Genomic DNA, 26,080 nt, shown 5'->3' on the forward strand with positions numbered 1-26,080 from the left:
ATTTCTTAATGCAATGATTGTTATTTTTATTGATTTTTTTTTTTTGCAGTCATGAAATTAGCATGGACTGCTGAGTCCATGCATCTTGAAATTCAGCATTTACCAAGGACACAAAGCTTTACATATTGTTGCAACGCTTGCACCAAGAATGCAATGCAAGGCCAAAATTTGACCTCTCATCAATATATTTTATAGCCAAGAATGAAGTGGTCATAAAAGTGGTGCTGATATTCTTGTCTTTTTTTTACCTTGCACTTCAGCTTAGAGCCGTTCCAGATATCAATACAAATTAGAACACCTAATAAGCTAAAATATGCAGCTTTTTTTCTGTCAGGTTTTTTGTTTCTATTTACATTTGTAGGGCTTTTGTAATCCATTCATCCCCCTAAAAATAAAGTTAAAAATCCTTGGTAAGGATGAAATGTTGCCAATGAGCCAGACTACTGCCCTCTAGTGTCCTCAACCAATATAACAGGGGGTCGAACTGAAACATTTTCTACTGCATTATTGTAACTGTACAATAAATATATTTAAGAAACCATTTGAAAATAAAATCCAACTTGTAAAATTTCAAACTGTGTTTTTGAATGTTTGAAGATGAAAAGAGGAGGCTTTTTGTTTGAGCATTTCACATCTTTATTTTTGCATTTTTTTTAAACAACGTGGCACCCAGGTCTACAGTCTCAAAGAACGTGCACAATATTTTTTTCTGTCCTGCAAAAAAAAAAAAAATATCTATATAGAATAGGTTCTGAGTTGAGCAAAGCAAAGAGCAGGAATTTGTAGTGTTAACTCACAACCCTTTTCTTTGTCGACTTTATTTGGGTTCACTCCTCAGCCTCATACATTTATTAGACCCAAGAAAGAAAAAAATCAGTGTCTAGAAGTTATTTCCACTTTGGTAGTTAAAAAAAATAATTCTTCCATTTAAAACAAATATTCCAACTTTTTTTCTTTTTCAGTATATATCAATTTATACAAAAGAAAAAAAGTGAGGACAACCCTCTGATCCTGAACCCTTGAGCCAAGCCCAATACACACCCCTCCCCCAAAAAAACCTCCCAAACCAGTAAAATAATCAACAAATATTCCGAGGACCAGAAGAGAGGGAGAAGGGTAAAAAAAAAAAAAAATACAACGGAATGACATGAGGAGGAGAGAAAACATGACATGCTTTGTAATACACATCTGAATAAATTAATCTGAGTGTTAGAACAGCCGTCTTCATACCCAAATATTTTCTATGACGGTACAGCTACACCTACGTTTTTTTATCGGGTGATATTAAGTGTAACAAGCACTTTGGGTGCACTTCGGTTGAAGAAGGTGACACAGGGTGAGGATGCTGTGTATTCTTAAAGCAAGTAAGTACATGAAAAACCCAACAATCAGGAATAAAAAGAAGAAACAAATAATGTATATAGACAGTATAAAACAGTCACTCTATTCTTACTTTAGATACGTTTTATTTTTTCCCCTCTTTAAAAGGAAAAAAAAAATAATCAATGACTGCACAGTACTAACTAAATCTGCCCTAAATCAGAGTTTTCAAACTCATCTGTCATGGCAACAAAAATGAAGAGGAAGAGAGAAAATAAGTCTAATAACATTAAAATCTGTAACTTGACTCAAAAATGAGAATTAAAAACCTAATTTTCCTGCTTCTTTTTTTTACTAAAACCAAACCGAAACAAAGAAAATAAATAAGGAACTCAGCAGATCAAATCGGATGACATGATTCAAATGAGAAAAGAGGATATACATTATATAAACTCTGAAGTTGTATAGTTGCATTGCCTGAATTTTACGGTAGCCGATGATATAAAAGTGTGATTTAGTGCAGATGCTGTGTCTTATCAGTTGGCTGCCAGTCCTGTGGCCTCAGAAGAAAGCCTGGAGAAAACAGATACACACCAAGAGAGTAGGGGAGAAGAGAGAGAGAGAGAGAAGGAGAGAGAGAGAGAGAGAGAGAGAGGAAGGCATGCAATAAGACAGAACAGAGAAAACATCAATATTTACTCCACATTATTACATCATTAGCATAAAAACCTCTGGAAGGAGGTCATCTGGCTTTATACACCAGGAAAAGTTGTGCTCTTACAGAAAACCATTACATGTCCAGCTTTCGGGGTTGGAATATAAATAAATAAAACATCTCTGTCAGCAGCTGAATGCATACCATGAATGAGCTAGCAAAGTTGTTAAATAATGTCAAACTTAACAATGCTATTGTTCCACACAAACCAAGAACCCTTTCCCACTAGGCTTATAGCTAGCAATGCCTGCGGGCGTACATTGTACACCCTTTACAAAAAAAAAATACAAATCTACACCCTGTTTTGGGATGTGCAGCTTTGGTGCGCCCCAATTTCCCCTGAAAACTTCTCTCAAATATTCAAAATTTCAAAAGCAACAGATGCTGTAGTTGAACAAATGTAATTTTTGCTTCTCAAAGCCTCACATCAACCTATCAGAGAAGCTGATTTGCGAGCTGGCAGGGAGACAGACAGCGCTGCTGATGCAGATCGCTGTGAGCACTCCAATGGACCAGTTCAACGCCTAAATTAATTTAAAATATCAAAACATGCCGGCAAAATATGTTCGCTTTTATCATTCTGGTGCCTGAAGTTCGTACCAAATACCTGAAAAATACTAACATCTACTTCCAGCAGCCAAACAGATGTGATGCACCAAGGTGTACACCCTATGAAATATTCCTAGCTAAAAGCCTGTTTCCCCCATAGTTTATTCTTAGACAGTTTTTGCAGTACTTGTTGAATCCATTGACCTAAGCTAGCATTTTTCACATATTTGTCCCCTCTCCTCTTTCACACTCAGTTTCTGCATCAGTTCGTTGTAAGGACCATATTCCAACCGGTATTAGCCATGGATTAACCCAATACCAGGGGGGTCAGGGCCTTTTTATTACGTCTTGATGGAAAACGTGAATTGTGTAGCACCAAAATGCAATCCTATCTGAATCTTAAATAGATTCAGCATATCCTGTACCGATTTCTACTGTCCTAATGGGGTCTAAGCAGATTCTTATGAGCAGTACTGAGTTCTTGACTATATAGTCATGTGACTGAAGCCAAATCTCACAGTTTATCTTCATCTATACCATTTTGATAACCGAATCTTAGGTTGTCACAAAATGCTCATGCCATGCATCATGTGGTTTGTTCAGCTGGTCCTCCACAATATTGTGACAGATGGACCTTTGACATATTCTGCTAGCCAATAAGATAAGCTTTATATGGGAGAAGTAGGGGCGGGCTGAAAATAAAGGATTTATTTACCTAAGTAAAGAGTGAGAGGAGAACCAAGCAGTTACACAAGGAGTGGACTTTCAAAACTGGAAATATATGTTTATATTTTTTTAAGTGCTTGAAGGAAAACTTGTGTAAATCTAAACAGATTTTTTTTTTTTATGTTCAAATTAGTCATAAAATTCAAATAATAAAAATTTGCTTCAAATTTGGCACAATTGTACTGAATGGACATTTTAGAAAAAAAGGGTCCTAGTTTCACAATGCTTACGACTAGAGATCTGAAATTTTACACAGTTGTTAGCCACAACATGAAGAGCAAGTGTAGTAAACCAGAGAGGTCAATTATGAATTATACAAAGGATATAACATAAAAAAAATACACTTTTTTTATATTCAATTGGAAAAAAAAACAGTTTTTTTGGACATGTTTGAAGGCACCCAGCTCTGGTTGTGTAAAACCTACTGGGTACACATGTCTCCAGAAACTAGAAGGTCTTTCAAATTAGCTTTCAAATTAGACACAAGTATATGGGATTTATAATATTTTACTGGCCAATGGCAATTTTGTTTTGCAATATGTTTGTGCACAAGCTATAAAAAGGCAGGTTATAAGGGGTTAACATTCATGGTCTGTGTGGAATGGCAGCATAAAGGTATTCAGATTATTCATGGTTACTGGTAAAATAAAGCTCTATAGGCTTAGGAGGAACTGCAAAACAGGAGCATTCATTAAGCTAAACTATTTGGATTTCCATATTTTCTTTCTAAATGTTTTTTAAAAAGTCAATAACAGTTTTGTTAGCCTCATAGTTATCCAGATTCCACTGATTCAGATTGCAATTACCATTTAAGCAGGAAGCTGGTTTTCAGGTTAGAGATGACAAACATCTGCTGTACATAGGACACTGCTTAACAGGGATCTTCTCTATATGTATTGTTCTGCTTCCATTTTTAGTTTTTAAGATATGCTTATGAGCTAAACACCAAAGCTTCATAGTACCACAAACAGAGGCAGGAAATTCATTTTCATCCCTGCCCTTCTTGAGATGAGAGGAATTACCTACATAGATCTGGTGTCTAATTATCAATCAGTTCCTAATAGCTAAGATGAAGCAGATGAATATCTTTTAGATTTTTCACTTTAACCAAACGCAAAGCATGTAAAACTGGCTTTGATACCTGAGGGAAGATTTCATTCGATTTAAAATGACTATTTTTTTCTAACATTAGCAAACAAATCACAATAAGACAATTTACATAAACTAACAAGAATGACCTTAAAATAACTAGGAGAAAACTAATCCCACGAGTAGAGCATGACATCTTAAAGGAGCCGCTACCTGAGCAGAGCTTACACACAGGGAGAGAGAGTGATACGGTTAAATTGTTCCCTGTCCATGCTAAATTCAAAGTCCTTTAAAAATATAAAGCACTCGACATGTCACGCTTTAAAGAGACAGGAAGAGTCAAGCTACAGATATTTTATAAATATGGTGTTAACCACCTCTCTGGCTTTGTAATAAGGGGCTGCTTTGTGCTGTAAGCGAGGCGTGGCACAGCCAGATACAAGAGCAGGTGCAGGTACAGACAACAAAGAGCACTGTCAGCACTTCAGGAGAACATGACTTATGTTTCCTTCATTAGTAAGGGGAGAGCCTTCGCCTTTTGGACTTGGAGCCCAGCTCAGGGGCCACTTTGGGCTCAGTGGGGATAGGGTGTGGGGCGTTACTGGCCCCACTGACAACATGGAGGGCCAGGAGAGGCAGGGGCTTGAGACTGAGGAGACTCGACACACAGGCAGGTGAGCTGGGGAGCAGGGAGTCGGTGGAAGAGGAGGAGGAAGAGGAGGAAGAGGAGGGAGGTGGCCCTGGAGCCAACAAGGACAGAGGGATGGAGGCTGTAGGGGGCGCCACACAGGAGGATGAGGAAGAAGAGGAGGAGGAAGAGGAGAAGGAGGAGGTAGCAGCAGAGGAGGTGTTGGTGGTAGTAGTAGTGGTAGTAGTAGTAGTAGTAGAAGTGGAAGGAGGGCACAAGCTGGTCTGTTCAGGGTTCAAGGAGGAGGAGGAGGAGGGAGGAGGTTTAGAGGACTCTACACTGTAGAAAGAGAGACAAGGAGAGAGGGACAACACAGTCGGGATGGGTCACAGGGCAGGCTGGTGAGCAATGGGTGAGGGGGAGGTTCAGGGAGGAGGAGGGGGGGATGGGTCGGGTGTGGAGGATAAAAATCACTCAGGGATGCGACCAAAATACCACACGTCTTAGAAAACAATGAGTTAAACTGAGTAGAATGACTTATCATGTCTGCAGTGATGGATCAACATGGGAGTAAAAGGTGAGGAAGAATAACTGAGATGAAAACACACCAAGGTAAAGATAATCCCGTCAGCCTAACTCCATGAAAACAAAGAAGCTACTGATTGATTCGCATGGATGCAGGGTTTCCATTTGTATATCACAAGATACACAAAATGTTGATCTTGAACAACTGAGATAAGTTTGATCCAGCACGACAGCATGACTGCAAACACAAAGCACAATCTGCACCTCTTTTTTACATGTTCAATTCATTATCTGCAATGAATGACAGTTTAACACATGTTTCCCAGCACTATAGGGCAGACACAGTTTGTTTGGAGTATCTCACCTTGCATTGATGAGGTACTCTGCCAGACTGATGCTGGCGGGCGAGCCGGTGATGGTAACCTGCCGGTCAGTGGATCCGTCCACTGGATTTGCAATCTTGATCTGGGCGCCAGACATTTGCCTGATCTCATTGATCTTGGCTCCCTGGCGACCAATGATGCATCCGATCAGCTGGTGAACAAAGGGAAACAAGACAAAAGTACAACAAGGTTTAACTTAAACTATTCTCAACATTTTTCAACACTAATTTAGGAACAAGAGTTAGAACCTAGATATCTAGAGTGCACTCCAACAGAAGTTACAGGACAGCTTGATGTAAATAAATTATACATTATCAGGGACAAAATTCTCCAGTATTTTATTCACTTTCAGAGTCACATACATTCTTTATCTTCAGAATATTTCTCATAATAATAGAATTTCTTTTTAATAAAGTATGTAAAGTATTGAAACAATCAAAGGCCAGTCAACATGTATTCAGTTGTGTTACAGTACATGTAAAAGCTCTTATTGATATTATGATAATGCTAAAATTGTCAGTTACAGTTTTTAGCTAAACTTTAAATGTGCTTTACTGGAGACATCCATGTGTGTCGAAGAACACTACTGCCACTTAAAGTGTGGAGTAGAAACACTACTTCACGCATTGTTTAGCACTCTGAAAGGATCGTTAAAATGTCATTACAATGGTCTATTGTACTGCTACCAACTAAAGGAATGGCTTTGGATCAAGAAAAAGAATAGTTAATTTTCCGAAGGACCCGGGTTCACATCAAATTTGGATCCGGAAAATAAATAGTTTAGACAAAAATCAATCGGGAAATCTTTGGCGTCCAAGCTGATACAGCAAACTATGTACGGATCACATCACGCTAGATTTTTTTTATCATCAATCGTGCTCTCACAGCATCATTTAGATTCAATATACCAAAATATAAAAGGCTTGTTGTCTCTGTTGTAGTTTTAATAAAGTGCCTGATGGCAATAAAGCTGATTCAAAGCATTGTTTATTTTTTTTTATGGAATATTTTATTTCACAAAACAACGAAAACCACATCCGAAGGGCAATGTTTCCCACCCGGACACCAGAAATGGACCTGGTGCTTGGAACACTCGCTGCGATCAGATTACCGAGGGACCGCTTTCCCCGTCCAGGCTCAGCAGCGGAGCACAGTCTGCTATCCAGAACCACCAGCACAGCACACAGGGCTTCAACACTAACCGCCAGCCTTCACGCCTGGCCACAGCAGCATGATGCCAACCGAACCGAACCAGCCACCATAGAACCAATCTGAATCCTGTGATCCCCTCTTCAAACAAAAGGTTAGACTCTGGTCTAAACTAATTATAACACAGCAGCATTTGGAAAATGTTCTGAAAGATAATGAACTTCCACCGGCTCTGCCAAAGGTCAAAGAAAATTAAGTGGCGGCGATTAAACGAGCGAGCATTAAAAAAAACACTTAGACTCTGATTACTTCGTATTCGTCCTCATTAAAGGATAAAAACTCACAAAGGTGAATAAATTCTGACTCGCTATGTAAAATGACTACTTCCTGCTTCCTGACTAAGCTGACGTCACCGCATCCTAGTGGGTCACATGACCGAACGAGCTGGAATTTTACCTTTACGACGAAAGGTTGATTAAGGAGGTTCTGAAGTACAACCACTTGTATGATGCCTGAGAGATATTGTTTTGGAAAATAAACACTCCCGCCAGCGCCGTTGAAGAAGTTCTCGCGAGTTCTTGAATAGGCTCCCCCTTGCGCTTTGGCGGGAAACTGCTGTGCGTCCCTAGAAATTCCAGACCAACGTTGCAGAAGCATACCAGCAAAACTGGTTCACGACCAGAAGCAAGCGACATTTGATGTGTGCGCTTGCAGAAGTGTAATCCGCCCTTTGGTATACAGATAATGTATGTATCTTGACCTTATTACATTTTAAACTTAATGTCAGTCCAATACAACACCAGTCATTTTATTAGATATGCTGAAGATTTTTCTATTATATGGGCACATGTACAGAAATTTACCATGTTAATAAAATAGGAAAACTGACAGGCACCTTTGCAGAGAACTAGGGTGCCAAGATTTATTCACCTGCACCGAACAGCAACCAATACTTTTCATTTGGTCCTCCTTTGGGTGCAAACTAATAGCGGAATTTCATTAAAATCACTCTGATGAAAACTAAGGGCCTCTGTTTGATGCTAGGCCAATGTCATGTTTAACAAAATAATTTAGATAAAAGTAAATAAAGGTCAGACTTACATCATTTGGAATGGTCATCTCATGGGAACTAGTCTGAGCAGAAGCATCTATCCCTGACAAGAAAAATACATAAGTGATTGAAACAAGCAAACACATCCTAATTTCTAAGACCAGTTAGTTAATTAAAAGCTACTCATCTTCACATCCAGTTCAAAATGATTTTCTAACTAAAAAAGCACCCCTTTCAATTTGATATTTTATTTTAAAAGCTGGTTTAACCTCAACAAAGCATTTCTGTTGTTTGTCCTTTAAACCGTAAATGGAGTGGAGTCTACTAGGGTCCCAATGCGGATTGTAAAATAATGTGAAAGAACCAAACCCAGCTTCACATCACATTGCTCTCAGGCAAGGGTGGAAACCAACAAGTAAAACTTTACTAAAAGTAATTCGTCAGATAATTTGCTCTCTTTACTTTTCTTTTTTAATATGAAAATGGATGAAAGTTTGCTTAAATTCATTAGCTGATCTTTGGCAATGTAAGTATTCTATGGAAGTATAGATCGATAGGCTATTGCAGCTATTCACTAGACAAACATTAGACTTTAAAATAGGTTTTAATATAATCATAAATCACATTATACAAATAATTAATTAGCAAACAACTTGATTTTCTGAATAACTGTTTTAAACACAACTAACCTACGTTGCTCAAAACAATAAAAGGAACACTCAAATAACACAAGTTGATCTGATTGAATGAAATATCATCAATGAATACTTTGTTCTGTGCTGAGTTGAATAACAAATTTAAACAAAAATCAGCAACAGAAATCTATTTTATTAACCAATACAGGCCTGGATTTGGAGTCGCACTCAAAATTCAAGTGGAGGAATACACTACAGACTGATCCAACTTTGATGTAATGTCTTTAAAACGGGTCATAATGAGGCTCAGTATTGTGCGTCATTGTGCCTGTATGATCTCCCTACAATCCCTGGGTATGTTCCTGATAAGGTAGCAGACAGTCTATTGAGGGATCTCCTCCCAGACCTTGACTAAAGCATCCACCAACTCCTGCACAGTCAGTGGTGATACGAGATGTTGATGGATGGATCGAGACATGATGTCCCAGATGTGCTCAATTGCTAAAGAATGTTGCAGGCAGCAGATTGATTTCCAAAATGTCTCCAGACTGTCACATCTGTGACATTTACTTAGTTTTAGTCTGCTTTCATCTGTGAAGAGCACGGGGCGCCAGTGGCGAATTTGCTAACCCAGGTGTTTTCTGGGAAATGACGTTGGGCCTTTGTGAAGACACACGCATTTTTGTGGCCTGTTGGATGTCATTTTTGCAGGGTTCTGGCAGTGCTCCTCCTGTTCCTCCATGCACAAAGGCAGAGGTGGCAGGGCTACTGCTGGGTTGTTGCCCTCCTACGACCTTCCTCACATCTCCCTGTGTGCTGGTCTGTCTCCTGGTAGCGCCTCCAGCCTCTGCACACTGACACACAGCAAACCTTCTTGCTACAGCTCACATAGATGTGCTATCCTGAATAAGCTGCACTACCTGAGCTACTTGTGTGGGTTGTAGTCAATCTTACACTACCACAAGTCTAAAAGCACCAAAAGGATTCAAAAGTGACACAAACATCAGCTAGAAAAGCATAGGTACCAAGACATGTTGTGTGTGGTCCCCACTTGCAGAACCACTCCTTTACCGAGGGTCCAATTAACAACAATTTCAATCTGTTGTCTATTTCATTTGCACTACAGCATGTAAAACTGTCAATCATTGAAATTGATCGTCATAATTCCTAAGTGGACAGTTTGATTTTACAGAACGCTAACTCGTTTTAAATAGAAAAATCTTCCCAGATGGGAAGCTAGACGTCTTCAAACTTGGAAAACAAAGTCCAGTTGTTTGTTGTTTTTTTTTACCTTTTTTAGGGGAATTTCACAGAAGTTTGATTTAATTGAAGTTATATTGTGTTTACGTGTCCACCTCACGTGTTTGTTACGTGTTTCGTGTTTGTGTTTACGTGTTCCCTTTATTTTTTTGAGCAATGTAAATTTGAATTTTGTTAATCTAGCCCTGTTAACATCAGAAGTTATGCAAGTTTCAGTGATTTAAATACTTTAATTGAGGACGTAATGTAAAACCTACATTGATCATAAAAACAAAAATTTTAAAGACTCCTTTTAGAAACGTAGATTAAACATCGTTGGTAAGTTAAATATAAGCCAACCAAGATTGAGATTGTATACTCTGGTAAGTGACTGAAGTAGATTCCATTTGTTTTTCAATGAGTAAAAGTTTTTATCACCTTCCTATTAGAAAGCTAACCAAGAAGTATGATTGCCATTCAGTGGCTGTAGTAATCAGCAAAATAGATTTCTATATTAAGAAAATATAAGTTTTATTATACAACTCTCTACTTTAAATCTTTCTGAAAACGCAAACTCAAAGGAGGAATTAGTATTTTTTTTTTTATCAAAATGCTGCATAATCCTTTCTAATATAAATTAAATCTAATCTTTTTATGCAATACAATCCATTATTCTATAAATCTACAACCCTCTATACTTCAGTAACAGTGAGTGTGTCAGTGTGGTGTGGCAATGCGACACATTCGAGGCGGGTCAGCTGGAATGTTGGCGTGAAAGCCCACGGGCCTTTACTGTGCTGCATACCAGTGTATCCCTGGTTGCCTGGTGCAATAGGGAAAGGACTCTGCTGCATAGCCAACTGGTGAAGCTTGGTGAGCTGTGGAGAAATAGCAGCAGAGGAAGACTGTGAGAGTGAGAGGAGGAGGCGGGGAGAGAAGAAACAGAGGAAATGGGAAAACACGGGAAGAAGGGAAAAAAACAAAGCACATAAAAATCACAATCAGTAAGACAGCAACACAAAGAAGCGCAAACAAAGAAAAACTCAGTGCACATGGGACTAAGATAAACTACAGATCACTGATCTCTCTGTGAAGAGCATACGTTTAGCTTCTGGTTCGTCTATGTGGGAAACCTATTATGATCTCCTCTCAAGCCAAAGCTTCAACTGTTGGTAAAATTTTCCTGCCAGCTTCAAGCTCAGAACAAAGCTGCAATACGAAAGTCCGGAGCGCTCTGTAGAGGGGATTTCCTGACCAAAACAATACCCCAGCATGACCCTCAACTGCTTCAATTTAACTTCCCAAGAGCTGAGAATAAATTTTTATGCAACATCTAAAGGCACATCACAAGTTTAATAATCAATAACTCTTAGATTGTGATAAAAAAATTCAAGCCAACAGCTTTTCAACTGTTAGAAAAGAAGCATTTGTTAAATATTCCTGATCTGTAAAAAGACTACTCATCATAAAACATATTCAAAGATCCTATCATAACTTTTCTTTAAAAAAAACAAAAAACATTGATTGTATGAAGCAAAAAGTGGCCAGTAGACAGAGTAACAAACAGAAAAGAGAACAGTAGGGTTGTTAAGAACAGAGCAGTGAACGAGACATTACTCCACAAGGAAGGAGAAGATGGAGGAGTAAGCAGCAGGGACAGATTATTATTCATGGAACAGTGGAGAGTCTGGACAAACAGACAAATGTCAATCAAATTTGAGTCCCAGTGCAAAAACAAAGCATATACTGAAAAAGATTACAAGTATGCACCAAATGGTAGACATTAAAATGACAAAGTAATAACATGTGATAAAACACTGCATGAGTAGGTGGGTGATTTCTTGTTTTGGGAGAGGACAGCTGCAATAATAAGTGGGAGTTGAAGTGGTGGGTGGATCAAAGAAAAAAAAAATCCTACTGCACTTACATCTGGCTGTGGGATCGCGTGCTGTCCTTGTACAGCATAGGCCTGAAACATATGGAAACAAAGCTTTCATAGGCCTCACATCCGGCTTTGATGGTTATTTTACTTCTCTAGGTACGTCACCATAGATGACAACCAAGTGACTCTTACACATTTAAAACCTGTTGATAATCCATTCATATCAACATACACTTCATGTCCAAAGTCTCCACATTTTTGACAGCAAAGAGGTTTTTTATGACATTAAATGAGAATTAGAGGAAAAATCCAACTGGGATATAAAGAATACCACACAGTATTTAGTAAGTTTAGTCTTCGTAATGTTAAGAGATCGAGCACCAGAGAGTGTTTAAAGGCCGAGATGAAAGAAAGATGAGCAAAAAATGCTCTAAATTGAAACTACCGTAGAGAAAATAAAAAAAAAAGGCAAAAAGATTTTTTTTTTTTTTAAGGAAAAAACATCAATGAAAAGCCTGACTGTAAAGCTTTACTTTTACTCAGTTTTTAGTGAATCACTGCTTTTTTCTCCAGGTAAAAACAAACTGAAAGATCTCTTTCAGATTATCAGATGAGCTCCTCTATCGTCACAATCCAAAGTTAAACCTGTATTTTTAGTAGTAGTGCACTCCGTTTTAATGAAAACTCATGAATAAATAATCACCCTCTTCAATTGCTTTCTGTAGCGGATATGAAAGGAAAATAAGGCCTTCCAATAATAAACCCTGCGACCATCAGAAAAGTCTTGTATACCTGTCCGCCAGCAAAGATGACGGGGGATCCGGAAGGCTTGGGTCGGTATGGGATGGTGACCCCCTTAGGGGGAGACTGTAAAGGGGAAAGAGAGATTTTTAGTACAATATCTACAACATGCACTGAGAACTCTAATAAATTTTGCAGATTTTGATTCTAAACATCTAGGTCAATGTATAAAATGTTTATCAGATTATTACAGTTGTTAAGAAACATTACTTTTGTAGCAGAGCAATTATTTTGTTACCGTTTTAGATTTAAGCAGAAATAGTGAGACATTTCTTTTAATGTCATACTAAGAATGTCATCCAAGCAGAGACAGCAACTTCTACTCCTTTATTATAATCCACTCACCTCAAGCATGACCACACAGATCTGCTTAACACACTCAATTATTGACTGTGGGGTTCCAGCAATGGTGATGGCACGCTCTGTGGAGTTGGGAAGCATGTCTCCTGCCACTTGTACCTGAGCGCCGGTTGACTTAAATGCACAAGAGGAGCAAAATTACCAATAAATAATGTCTAGTACTTAAAAAAAAATAAAATAAATATAACAGGTAAAAGTAAACAGAATGCTGGTTACTGTGGTTTTAGGACATACCTCTCGGATTTCCTTGATCTTGCAGCCACCTTTTCCTATGAGTGAGCCACATTGGCTGGCAGGCACTACAATGCGGAGGGTGACTGGAGGCTTGCTGGTAGCTGTACTGTTTGTCATTGAGCTGCTGATATCCTAACACAAAATATAAAAAAAAATATATGAATTAACCCAACTTGAAATCTGTTGGTACCTGTTTACCTGTTAGAATCAAGGCCTACCTCTTCCAATTTCTCTATGATCATAGAGAAAGCTTTAAAGATGGCCGTCGTCGGACCTGCCAAGGTGATGATCCGTTCAGGACAGTTGCCTTCAGAGATGTTGATTCGAGCCCCACTCTATAAACAGAAAATAAACTAATTTAACTCAGTGTTCAAAGCCACTGTCGGTAACCTGACCTGTTGTAGCTTCACACAACTAAAGAAGTTTCAAAAACCTCACCTCTTCTCTCATCTTCTTCACAGATTCACCTTTCTGTTTGAAGAAAGTCAAAAACATGTTCAATATTTTATGAAAGAAAATAAAAATTAAATTAAAAGAATAGAAAATGTTACCTTTCCAATTATACTTCCAACCTCCTGGAATTAAGAACAAAAAAAGACATTGAGACAGAGAATACAGGTATGTGTCAAAAGATCTGGAATTTAAATTAACCTCTAAAGCTTAAATTTCACAATTTAAGAGTTAACATGTAATGAACCAATACTAACCAATACTTCTGAGTAAGTGATATAACCACCCAAAGTTTGAAGGATTTTAAGCTTTAGAGAAACAGAGTGGGGTTTAAATACATGTTGCTGTTTGCAAGTTTGCACATTTTATAATGTAATAAAAAAAAATATGGATTGGCACAACCTGATAGGGGTTACATTCTGCAACAACCCAGCAGTTTGATACATCTACAGTTTAAATATTAAAAAAGGGTTTACAAAGTGCAGAATCCTTTTTGCTCCTCAGCTTTAAAATCCACCATAACAGGCTGCAGCAAAATTCTCAACATGGAGTGTGTGTGACTATGCTGTCGTCAAAAGAGCCAGATGGCCTGGGGACAAATGCCAGGCAATGCCTCAGGCTGTGAGTTTTTTGTAAGCATTGGGATGGTGACAAAAAGAAAAAAAAATGGAATAGCCAGTACAAGTACAAATAATCCATAGGTAAAACACGAGTATTCCTAAGACTAACTGATGTACCTTTAACCAGCATCCTTTAATGACAGCACAAGGTATATTTTGATTAAAGATGCACTGAGTAGCAGATAACTGGATTTTGCCAACTTCTTATTTTGACTGGTATCAGGGGGGATGCCAGGAATTTGGGGCCCCCAAGAAAGACATTGATATTGGACCCTCAACCCTTGTCAATGTAATTTTTGTAATATTTCTACAAAGGAAAAGCCTGTACACATGCACAGATTAATGCATGGACGCCTTCTCCCTCTCTCCTCTTTCTCCTTCCTTTCTCTTCCGGACATTTTACCACACTGTTGCTTATCAACACATTTTCTTGTTAATATTCAAATTTTTCTTTCGTTGTCACTACGTCAAATGACGAGCGCATTGCATTTAAGCCCCGGTACAAGCGAACTGCCACTGACAGATGGGGAGACCTGATACAATGGCGCCAGGATGCGAGGACCAAAAATGTATTGCAATTTCCACAAGAGGGGGGTGTCAATATATTCATTTTATGTTTCACTGTTTACTGCTAAAAAATGAGGGAGGACATTAAGATAATTTATTTTACTGCTGGATTATCCTTTTACATTTGAAAAATATAGGAAGGCAAATCTTTTCTTCTTCTTTTGAGCCCTCCCTGAGTCAGGAGCCCTTAGAATCTTCCTGACTCCAGCCCATCTATCTGACTTTTAGTAAACCCCATAAAAAAAGCATCAAAGTGCATGACACTGATACGCAGGAATAATATTGATGTGTTTATAAACCAAAAAAAGTGGGAAGTTTTGAAATTTAAAATGAAATATAAACTAAATTTTTCTGTTTTTATCCTTTGATCAGCAGTTAGGGTTGATGAAGGGAATTTTAAAATGACCAGGTAATTATTTAATTTAACTCAAAATTACACTGAGTAAAGATGATCCATAAAAAACAAATATTACAGGATCCAATAAATTGGGACTAAAGAGAATTCCTTTATCAAAATAACTCCAAAAAACACCAAAAAAGGGCTTTGAAAACGCAAGTGATGTCTAACCGATTTCTGATACATAACGAAAAGATTAAACTCCTTATCTAAATATCCTTTTAAAAGATTAAAAGGATCCCATCATTAGCTACTTTCGTAGAACATTTGTTCTCAAACCTGCTCCTCAAGTACCACAACCCTGCATGTTTTGGGCGTCTCCTTGCTTCCACACACCAGAGTTAAATGAATCAGCCATCTGCAGCACCTAATGACTGCCGAGGAGTCTATGTAATCACTTAAATCAGGTGAGCTGCAACAGAGAAACGACTAAAACATGCAGGTCAGGGTAATTGAGGTCCAAGAATGAGAACTACTGCTGTGGAACCTTAATTCCATAAATAATACATCATACTGTATCAGACCACATGAGCACCTCCTGGGTGATCTCACCTTGCCATGCATGAGCAGCCTGATGGTGAGGGTGACATTGAGTCCGCCTTCAATCATTCCGGAGTCCATAACTGCAACAGTCGTGGGCTGAACAGAACCACGGATCTTTGGTCAGACACGGGTCTAAAAGGGTTTAAACACAAAACATTATTCACAGGAATAAAGAGGAACATGTAAGCCTTAGTTGGCCTTATAGATAGAGGTATACATTAATCACACTATACAGGTTTTGGTTCTTTTTTTTAAATCCCATTATTTCATTTAAAAAAGGTCAAATCTAGAGGTAAGTGATAAGAAAAGGAATTCAGCAGAGAGGTAAATATTTTATCATGAAATATCGGTGATCCAGATGTTTTTGATCAGTGGCTACATTTTCAAACATACATCTCCAAACGTCACACTATTATGTTAATAGTCTTGGACATTGTTGATGTTAAGGCTAACTGTAGCAGACAGATGGATACTACGAAAAAATGACTGCACTTTAAAGCTTTTCCCGCAATTTTGCTGTATACTTTCTAAGCACCTGGATTTCATCCATGTTTTCAGCTTGTTGTAAATTGATATAGCAAAACAAATCCTTTAGAAGTAAAGTACTGTAGCTAACACGCAGACAATGTTCGATAGCTTTGAAATAAGTTTACTAACAAATTGTTTGCCATGTTATTGCCCACCAGCTTATGGAGACGAGTGCGCAATTCCCAACAGATATATTTCAATTAAACTTAAAGTTTAATGCCTTTACGCATTGTTTTGTAGATTGAACTTAAATGGAGATTTAAATTATTAAAGTAATTGAAGTCTCTTAGCCTTCAGTTAGCCGTACTAAGAAAATGAATGGAGCAGGCGTGCGCTTGCTAGCATATTTAGCCTGTTAGCTTGCATCGTCAACATTATTAAGAGATTATAAATATAACAAGGGTGGCTTATGTACATGTATAAATACTCTTAAGCACGCGTGTTTGATAAACAGTGGGAGTTAGATTCTAAAAGTGATAAAAACTGACTCTCTGTAGTGGTTATTCAGGATAAGCTAGGCTAAGCTAGCGTTAGCACTCCCAGAGCAGATTGCGTGCTCATGGTCCTCACGCGGCCTATTAGCACGCTGCACGGGCTCGATTTGTTTCCGCTACTTCTGATTACTACAGATATGTTATATAATAAGAAATATATGAGAAAACTCACCTTATCGGAGCGCTACTGGCTGACCGGGGGAGGGTTGGGGTTTTAAGGGTAGAAGGGGAGAGGTTCGGGAGGGTAAAAACCCGGGGGAGAGTTTAGAAAGGACTCGGGGAAGAGGGAAGAGTGATGCGAGATCGAGCTCCACTCCTTTACACAAAGACAACAAAACAGTAACCTTTGAACTCCCACCCTTCACCCTCCTCTAACCCTCACTGCTGAAACCCTGGAGACTGAACTAAAATGCTCCCTGAAAAACATTTTAACCATATAACGTTACTATACTGAAAATAAACGTGAAAATTACATTTATAACTAATGTAAACTTTTTTTTTAAGTGTACATTATGTATTTTCTGTCCGTTGTAATTAGTACATGTTCAGCTAAATCAATTTAAAATGTATAGTTAAATATGAGTTAAAATTAAGAAATCCTTAAGGAAGGTTTATTAGTTTGTTAAGATTAGTTATTTCAAATTCAAAGACGACTAGTGGGCATGATGCATACTGCAACAAAGCAGTATGCATCTTTTTCACGTTTTGCAAAGCTTAGGCTATCTAATAGAAGATATACAGTGATTAGAATTAGAATGTATTTTGAAGTAAATATTGATACTAACTTATGTTTTTTTTTTTACAAAAAATAAAAACTAGAAACTACATGTGCGTAATTTAAGCTCAGCAAAAATGCAAAAGTTTATATGAAAATCAATAAGCAAACAGCTTCATAAAAACAAAAAAATAAACAAGAAAGATCAGAGATTACCTCCTACAGAAGTTTAAAGCATATAAATCAATTTCCAAAGAAATGAACATCTGACAGAGACCTGAATAATGAAAAGGAATGAAAAGAACAATCAGAGAAGTAGGCCTGAGAACCGTAATAGCTGGGAGGAGTTTTACAGATTCACAGCTTAGATGAAAGAATATGTTAATAGGACAGCCTTTATTTGCATACTTCCCTTTTTGATCGACATGCAAAACCCTTATGTATGGAAGAAAACTAACACGGTTCATGAGCCTGAACACATCATGCCCACATGAAACATGACAATTCTATGCAGCTAAATCAAATTAAAATCAGCTTTATCTGCCAATAAGCAATATAATATTGTCATTATAAAACAATGATGAAATGTTCCAATTTTTCGAGAATATACACTTAAAACTTAGAAATCAAAAAGGCATATGAAAAAAATAAGCATCCCTAAAGGACACCCTAAAAAATTAAAACACCCTCAGAAGAACAATATATTACACTAAATATCCTTAGAGAACAATTTGAAGAGACACCTTTACAAGAAAAATCAGAGTGAAAATGGGGGAAAGCATGCAATACACTGGTTGCCTGGGTTCAATGGCCATGCATCTACATGTTTTCAGGACTCATGCAGCATTAATCAAGTTGAGATCTAGAAGAGGGCATCCTAAAATCCCCTCTGCTACCTGCACTATGCATGCTGTCCTCACCTGTGCTGTGTATTTAAGAAGGAAAATAAAATGTATTGTTTGGAAATGTGTCAACTGGAAGTTGACTGAGTAGTTAAAAGGGAAAGAAATTGAAGCAGCCTCAATGATCTGTAATTGTTTTACTTGATATGTTTTTTGTTTATTTTTTAAATATATACCTGTCATTTATTTTAATGTATCTATGTTTCTAATGTAACTTTGCTGCCAGGACTCCCTTGAAAAAGAGGCTTTTAATCTCAATGGAATTTTTTTACTGGTTAAATAAAGGTTAAATAAAAAAATAAAAAAAAAAGGTATGACATCGTTACAAATAGAAATACATGAGCAATTATGAAAAGTATCCATTGTACATTGAATATATAGGAATGCATGTTTAAATTGTGTTTTTACATAGCAAAGTAACAAGGCTGTAAATCATGCTGCCACAATTTTCTAGTTCAAATTTTTATTAAAATCTACATGTATCCAGTACTTTGATGATTTATCACAGTTATTTACAAAAAAAAAAATAATAAATTGAATTTTTTTATTGTAACGTGACAAAATGCAATGCAGCTTAGTGGGTATGAGCTGGACACTTCAACAGGTGAAAACAGTGTTTTGCTACTTGTTTTCGAGAACTGCAATAACAAATCGATTGTACTTATTTACATATTTAAACAAAATAAAACAACTTTATCCTTAATTTCTGAGTTTGTATTTAGACTGACCACAAACAATAGCAAACCAGCAACAACAAATCCCAAACTGCAAAACTTTGACCATAAAATAATACGTAATAAAAAAGAACTGAAATAACTTAGGTGCATATATTTTGTATGACACTAATGTTAAAGATGTCATCTAAAGTGACGTTATGACATAATTTACAAGTATAGTTTAAACAGACTTATTTTGTTTTTTGTTCAATGATTTACATGCATGGCAGAAAAAAAAAGTTTTCAGAAGATGCCGGGGTCCTTAATCTGAATCGCTGCTGCTGCTGCTGCTGGAGGACTGCAAAGGAAAAAAAGAGCATATTAATATTCTAACAAGTGCAAAAAAAAAAAAAAAGACATTTTTACATGACAAAGCAAAACCTACAATTAATGAGATATTGCTGACATTACCTACTATTTAGAAAGAGGACAAATCTGAGAGCTAGCAAAATCAATAGCAGGTAATATTATGCATCAGTTGATAAATTATTTTAGCCCACTTGGTGGACAGTTAATCATTTTAATTAATGCAAGATTTTTTTCTAGCAATAAGGCAAAAGTTACATCTAATCACTTTGCTTTGAAATTTTTCAAAAGGACGTGAACCTTTGTAAAAAACAACAAATGTTGACCTTTTCTAAAAATTTACTGTATGTTTAGAGGGTCCTGGTGTGTAGCAACCTAAACTTGACTCATGAATGAGACATCATTGCTTTTAAGTACAGATTAATAAAGACAAGTTTTATAAGCTCTTATGACATTTAACATCAGTGTTCATAACTCAGCCTCACCTTGCCACATTTGTAGTGGCCATGCTTGTGATATTTGTGAGCCTTCTTCATCTTTTTCCTCATTTTCTTATTTGCTTTGTGTCCTAATATGCCCATTCCTACAGCCATTCCTCCTGATAATATTCCACCCACAGAGTTAAACCCATCAGGGTGATGGTGATGATTATAACCTTTATAGGGCTTGTGACCGAAACCTTTTGGGGAGTAGTATAATGGACCTGGAGGGACACCTCTGGGATGCAATTGATGTCCTGCAGGATACATGGGATATGCAGGAGGCCCATGAGGCATCACCCCTGGAGGTCCATGTGGAATCATGGCTGGGTTCATGGGAGCTGGGTAGTGGCCTGAGGTATACTGGCATGCAGGATAACCAGGGTTTCCTTGGTATGCAGGAGGTGGACCCTGTGGGTAGATACTAGGTCCAGGGGTTGTTGAATATGGGGCAGTGTAGCCAGGAGGGAAAGCAGGATTTTGTGGACCCATTGAATAAGGAGGATGAGGTGGAGGAGGACCTGTCACAGAAAAGAAACAAACTAAAGCACCTGCTAGTTTGCAAAGGTGATAGTATATTAAAATATGATAAAAGGCTTGGTATGTGTACCTTGATTTGGCCACATATCTTTTTGTTTTGCTTTATCAGGTGATAAGCAATAGTCTTAGAATGTTAAAATACAACCTGGAGAAACAGAAAATGTATGAGTTAAATCATTTGTCAGAGGTTCTTACAACATCTCTCATTTATATGTCACATATTCAGTGGAGGAGCGTACCTAAAAAACAACCCCCCCTTAAAAGAAATTAATATCAGTTCATATTTAGGAGAGCCTTAGGCTGTTTAGTAGCTGGTTTGAACAAGCAGAGGAATTTTGCTATTTAAACTGCTTTTATATGGTTGAAATGGATGCTACCTTCACTTTGTACAAGCATACATAATCAAAAACTTATTTCTATTTAAAAATATCTAGATTTATTTCACAGAATGATTACCTGACATGTACCTGCATTCAGATTGTTCAAATCAGAGAAGATCATACATTTTCTACAGGTTTCAATGCTCTGAAAGAGGCTGGACTAAATGTAAAAACCGCCTCTCGCTAGACCTGAATGATGAGCGACGACCATAATTATTCTTCAAAAAGATCCAATGGCTGTTATGAAAACTAAAACCATTTCATTTTTATGGTGCAGAAGTTTGAGTCTGTCTCAATCCACACAAAAAACATTCAAAAACTAATTTGGTTTAGATTATTTGAACTCAACAGCTACCAACAACTTCTCCATTTGTTCCTGCTTTACAAGCCAAAAAAAAGACCACACAAGCCTTAATCTTCTAACTGCTGTAGTTTAACATAATCTCAAACAACACAAGTTTAACATCAGTAAACCTAAGTTTACAGGCTTACCTGAGGATATCGTCTCTGTTCTTGTAATCAGGAACTCGGAGCGTCTTTTCTTCCTCTTTGAAGCAGCTATGAAATGTACCAGGATGCCACACCCTTCCAGGGACACGTACATTTTTCACGCAATGGCAAAAAAGGCATCAGCTGATAGGGAATGAAAAGCTGAATGACCTGTTTTGCTTAACATTGTAGAACAAAGCAGCTTACACTTTTAAAAGAAAACTCTCGAGGATGTTTCCACAGGGAGGAGGAGAGAGGAGTCACCACAGAAAATGCTCCCATGACATCATTTTAGATTATTCACACCTAAGAATTCTACCTCTATGTTTAACACATTCATTGAACCATGGACTCAATGTATTTCTGGCTCGTGTACTTTATAAAAATAGAAAAACTATAAAAGCCATTTCATTTGTGGTCAGTTCAAGCTTTGGAGACAAAATGTGTTGAGCAAGACGAAGAGGAGGTAGAACAAGTTAAAAAAAAAAGTTCAATTTGATAAGCTAATTTCAAAATATATTAAAATATCAGGGAAATAAAAACAGAGGAAATAAAATCCCAGTTTATAGGACAATCTTCACAGGATAATGGTAGGTTTGAAGGTTAAGGGTAGAAATACTTCCTGTAGATTTCCCTTGATGCATCATAATGGATTAAGCCAACAACATAACCGATTGTCTTATTTTAGAATTAAACCTCATTTTTCAAAAGGTCTTGAGTCACAAAGTTTGACGTCATTTTGAATTAAGAAAATTTAGATTGTTTTTTTAAAGACCTAATTTAGGGTGTTTTTTTTTTTTTTTTTTTTATTCAAACAATATGTTTTCTATATATTTTTTTAAGCTAAAACTACTTCTTGTCATAATAAGTGAGCAAGTGCAAACAACAATTGAGAAAAACTTTCATGAATCATTTCATGAATATTGGTTTTATTTGCCAATGTTACATGAACAGATATAACTGAAATTTGTTAATATAATTAAAAATCTTTGTTAACCTAAATATGCAGTCATTTAATTCTTTTAATTAAAAAAAATAAAAAAGAAACGTGGAGACTGTGTTGAAGTTTGTGAAATAATTTCACTAAAATCATTTTCCCTGTGATGTAAATTATTCATACAGCATCAAAGAACACAGGAACCAATTCCATAGCAGGCGTAGATTAAAGGGTGCAAAAACCCATACAGGCAGGCCTGTCCTGATGCCGAATCTTAGATCAATGGACAATAAGGCTAAAGGTAATGAGTGACAAATCTGCCCACAGCACAGTGCTCATGTGACACAGGAATTTAGCAATGTGTTTTGAGTTCCTCCTTTGCAGATAGAGGGATAAAACACTAAGTCAATACTTCCCTGCAGAGGTCATAGTGCAGGAGGTATCACATTTAGCCATTAAACTTTGGTAACTACAATTGTAATTTTAGGGGTTTTTTTATGCGTGAGAGCATTAGGGTTTAAGTATTTCACATTTTGTACTTATTTAAGTACAAACGCCTTAAAATCTTGTCTTAGTTATATAAAAGACTTTAACATGTTCATCCATCCATTCATTGTCTATCCTGGCCTGCCTTTACCTTAGATGGTGTGGACTGGAGGGGTTGCTAGTTCCCAACTCCAGCGCTCATTATACAGAGATGGATTAAACTATGAACAGGCCATCCTAAATACGTATGTACAGGTCGGACAAATATGCAAACACAGACTCACACCTAAAGTAAATCAATGAACGAAATCAACGGACCTCAGCTGCATGTTGTTGGACTTTTAGAGGAAGCCAAAGTTACAAGGCTTTTTGGTTTGGCTAAAAACTTTATTCTTGGAAGCAGCTTAGCCATAGAATTAAAAAACTCCTTTGTTTAATACTTTCTTTAAAACCTTTCGAATCATATATTCTGGTGTTCGTTGCCAGGTCAAAGCATGTGTCTCATTACTTTTTGAAATGCATTTATAATTTTTAAATCATCAAATCACAAAATAATAAAGTAGATAAAACAGAAAAAAACTTTTTTAGCTGCTTCTATTGATGTTACTTAAACACTACAAAGGAAAATATCAAAGGTTTACTGTGTTTGAGTTAAATGAGGTAAAAAAAAAAATAAAAAAATATAATTTTTTTTATTGTAAAACTATACATTTTCAAAATGGATTCCAAGCAGCAGCAACAAAAATAATAATGGGCATAAAAAGGAATATAAGTTTTCAAGCCATTATTCTCTTATATCTATCTATCTTTGTTAATACTCAGTTAAATTTGACAATGGAATTAGAAACATTAGATATAAAGGGAATCTTGTTTATTTCAGAGACTTATTTTATCAACACAAAATACAAAACAAAAAAAATTATTCCATTCAAAATGAAAATAAAAAGACCAACATTATTATAGTTTAAGATTATTGAAACCAATACCAAATACAAAAAAATATATTCCATTCAAAATGAAAATAAAAACTTTCACACATTATTATAGTTTATTTGAGATTATTTAAACCAATACCAAATACAAAAAAAAAAAAAACACTTTATAAGAGAAATGTCTTTTTCTCTAAATTAAAACAAAGAGAATGAGCAGTAACAATACAGTAACCATAACTAAAATGTTAAACATTAAAATCCATGGAGGAAAAGTAACAGGGTGTCAAACACTAAAAGGAAAAAAAAAAATTGTGTACATGCGGTTTTAGTCTCATAAAAAGACTATAAAAGGATATTATGAAACACGATAGGTTTACAGGTAAAATGATAAGATTTCCTTTTAGTTAATGAACTGTGTTTCACTTTTAGAAGCAGAATTTTAGGAGCTTCCAAAAGTGCTCCTAAAAAAAAGTGCTAAAATTTTAGGAGGTAAGAAGCTGGACATTTAGTCTGAGTCACTGCTGCTGCTGCTGCTGCTACTGCTGCTGCTGGATGACTGTAAGGACAAAAAACACAAATGGTGAGATACTAATAAAAAAACAAAAGATTAGTGTGAAGCAGAATAACACTGAGTATTAATTTAAAATGCAAGAAAACATGTCTGACAATAGAAAATTAAAAACGTGTTAAACAAGAACTGGAGTTTTTGGATTCTGACAAAAATAGAAAAGACTACATTTGTGTGAAATGAGGGCATCACAGATAAATTATTCTAATTATGTTTATTTATTTGTACTGGGTTTCATCCTAAATGAGCCCTATAGCACTACTTACAATATTCTATTTTTCAATGTGCAGGATCATGTGGGAAATTAAAGTTATTATATTTTTACGGAGGAGATCAATGACAACAAATAGAAGTACAGCATCATGGTCAAATAATTCCTTATTATTTAGATAAAAGCATTTTTGAAGAAGCATTTGCTGTTCAGTGCTAGCTTGTAAATTTTAACAAGTGGAGGCTGTAAGTGCTTTTTTTTTTTTTTTTCGGTTGATGATTAGTCCCATCTTTGAAACAGTGCTCTGCCCTTCCTTCCACAGGGTAAGATTCCAACATCATTGTTTTTGTGCCTGTCTTTATTTTTTTTGTTCAGACAGATCATGTTCATATTTGCTATGGTTATCCAATAATGCCAATCAAACAGCTGCTCTAAAAAGTTTACCAACTCCTTGAACCAAACCTCACCTTGCCATGACCTTTGTGTCCATGCTTGTGACCCTTCTTCATCTTCTTCATCTTCTTATCCTTTTTATGTCCATGTCCTCCAACTACCATTCCAGGTCCTGGGTAAAACCCGCCAGGATGGAGATCCTTGTGGTGGTCCTTGTGTTTGCCCTTGTGTTCGCCCTTGTGTTTGCCCTTGTGGTGGCCCTTGTGGTGGTCGCCTTTGGAAGAGGGATAGCATTGACCTGGATGAACACCTCCAGGAGCCATGGGATATGCATGAGCTCCAGGAGCTCCATAAGGCATACCGCCTGAAGGTGCATTGGGAACCATTGCTGGGTTCATGGGAGCTGGGAATTGCCCTGCTGGGTATTGCCCAGCTGGGAACCCAGCGTTTGGAACTGGTTGGAACATTCCTGATGCAGTGGGAAATGCAGGGTTGTAACCAGGGGGAAAGGCTGGGTTTTGTTGACCCATTGGAGGAGTAGGACCTGATATAAAAAAACAAAACGACACAATATGTAACCTTTGAGATACATTTGCAATCAAACTGGTCAAAAATTTTGATATGGATGGATGTGCTTAAACTCCCACCTTGATTTGGCCACATCGCTACTGTATTTGTAGTTGCTCAGATGATCAGTTTAGGTCTTTAAAAAAATCTCCTGGAAAAGATTTTTACTGTTAAGTCATTAACACTGTTATGGTACAAAAGATACGAAATTGCCCTTACATCTACCTGTACTAAATTTCCCAGAAAATTTTCAAAAAAAAATACCTTATCAAAAATAGATGGGTGTTACTAAGAAAAGAAAACTGTGTTTGATGATAAATTTCTATATTATCCAAGTTTAAACATTTTAAATAATGACCCTGAAATGAAAACAAAAAGTGAAATAAGCCAATGACGTTGTAGCTAGTATAACTACAGAGGCTGATGCAGTTTAGAGCACAGATTCAGTGGGCTAAGGGGATTGCATTGCTCATCCTCTGAAGGCTTTTCTCCAAAAGTATAATAAATAACATCAAAACGCTAAATATACTCTGTTTTCTGAATACCATGAGCTTTAATCCAACAGAGCATCTGT

The 26,080-nt window shown here is 36.9% G+C and overlaps 3 protein-coding genes across 8 annotated transcripts; all 3 read right to left on the bottom strand.

Moving 5' to 3' along the window:
• Nucleotides 1-1,674: 1,674 nt before the first annotated feature.
• On the bottom strand, nucleotides 1,675-17,220 carry LOC107103162 (poly(rC)-binding protein 2). 6 transcript variants are annotated; one of them, XM_015402737.1, is made up of 13 exons: nucleotides 17,058-17,220; nucleotides 15,873-15,995; nucleotides 13,838-13,861; nucleotides 13,725-13,757; nucleotides 13,505-13,621; nucleotides 13,287-13,418; nucleotides 13,038-13,166; nucleotides 12,684-12,758; nucleotides 11,937-11,978; nucleotides 10,815-10,887; nucleotides 8,186-8,232; nucleotides 5,917-6,086; nucleotides 1,675-1,893 (listed from the first exon to the last, which is right to left on the bottom strand). In XM_015402737.1, the coding sequence occupies exons 2-13, from the start codon at nucleotides 15,939-15,941 to the stop codon at nucleotides 1,857-1,859; spliced, it is 948 nt and encodes a 315-aa protein (XP_015258223.1). In that variant the 5' UTR covers nucleotides 15,942-15,995; nucleotides 17,058-17,220; the 3' UTR covers nucleotides 1,675-1,856. The 6 variants fall into 6 exon arrangements, with proteins under 6 accessions (XP_015258223.1, XP_015258215.1, XP_015258207.1 ...); XM_015402729.1 differs by having other exon boundaries at nucleotides 8,186-8,238; XM_015402721.1 differs by having other exon boundaries at nucleotides 10,815-10,914.
• Nucleotides 17,221-18,876: 1,656 nt separating this feature from the next.
• On the bottom strand, nucleotides 18,877-21,496 carry prr13 (proline rich 13). The gene is made up of 4 exons (XM_015402283.1): nucleotides 21,416-21,496; nucleotides 20,614-20,688; nucleotides 20,010-20,524; nucleotides 18,877-19,516 (listed from the first exon to the last, which is right to left on the bottom strand). Exons 2-4 carry the CDS (start codon nucleotides 20,627-20,629, stop codon nucleotides 19,481-19,483), a joined length of 567 nt encoding a protein of 188 aa, XP_015257769.1. The 5' UTR covers nucleotides 20,630-20,688; nucleotides 21,416-21,496; the 3' UTR covers nucleotides 18,877-19,480.
• A 2,226-nt stretch (nucleotides 21,497-23,722) lies between these two features.
• On the bottom strand, nucleotides 23,723-26,053 carry LOC107102847 (proline-rich protein 13-like). Its single transcript, XM_015402290.1, has 3 exons — nucleotides 25,587-26,053; nucleotides 25,014-25,483; nucleotides 23,723-24,323 (listed from the first exon to the last, which is right to left on the bottom strand). Exons 1-3 carry the CDS (start codon nucleotides 25,600-25,602, stop codon nucleotides 24,273-24,275), a joined length of 537 nt encoding a protein of 178 aa, XP_015257776.1. The 5' UTR covers nucleotides 25,603-26,053; the 3' UTR covers nucleotides 23,723-24,272.
• Nucleotides 26,054-26,080: the final 27 nt, after the last annotated feature.

Source organism: Cyprinodon variegatus, unplaced genomic scaffold (assembly GCF_000732505.1).
Source record: "Cyprinodon variegatus isolate N-32 unplaced genomic scaffold, C_variegatus-1.0 Scaffold34, whole genome shotgun sequence".
In the NCBI taxonomy this organism is placed as follows: Eukaryota; Metazoa; Chordata; class Actinopteri; order Cyprinodontiformes; family Cyprinodontidae; genus Cyprinodon; species Cyprinodon variegatus.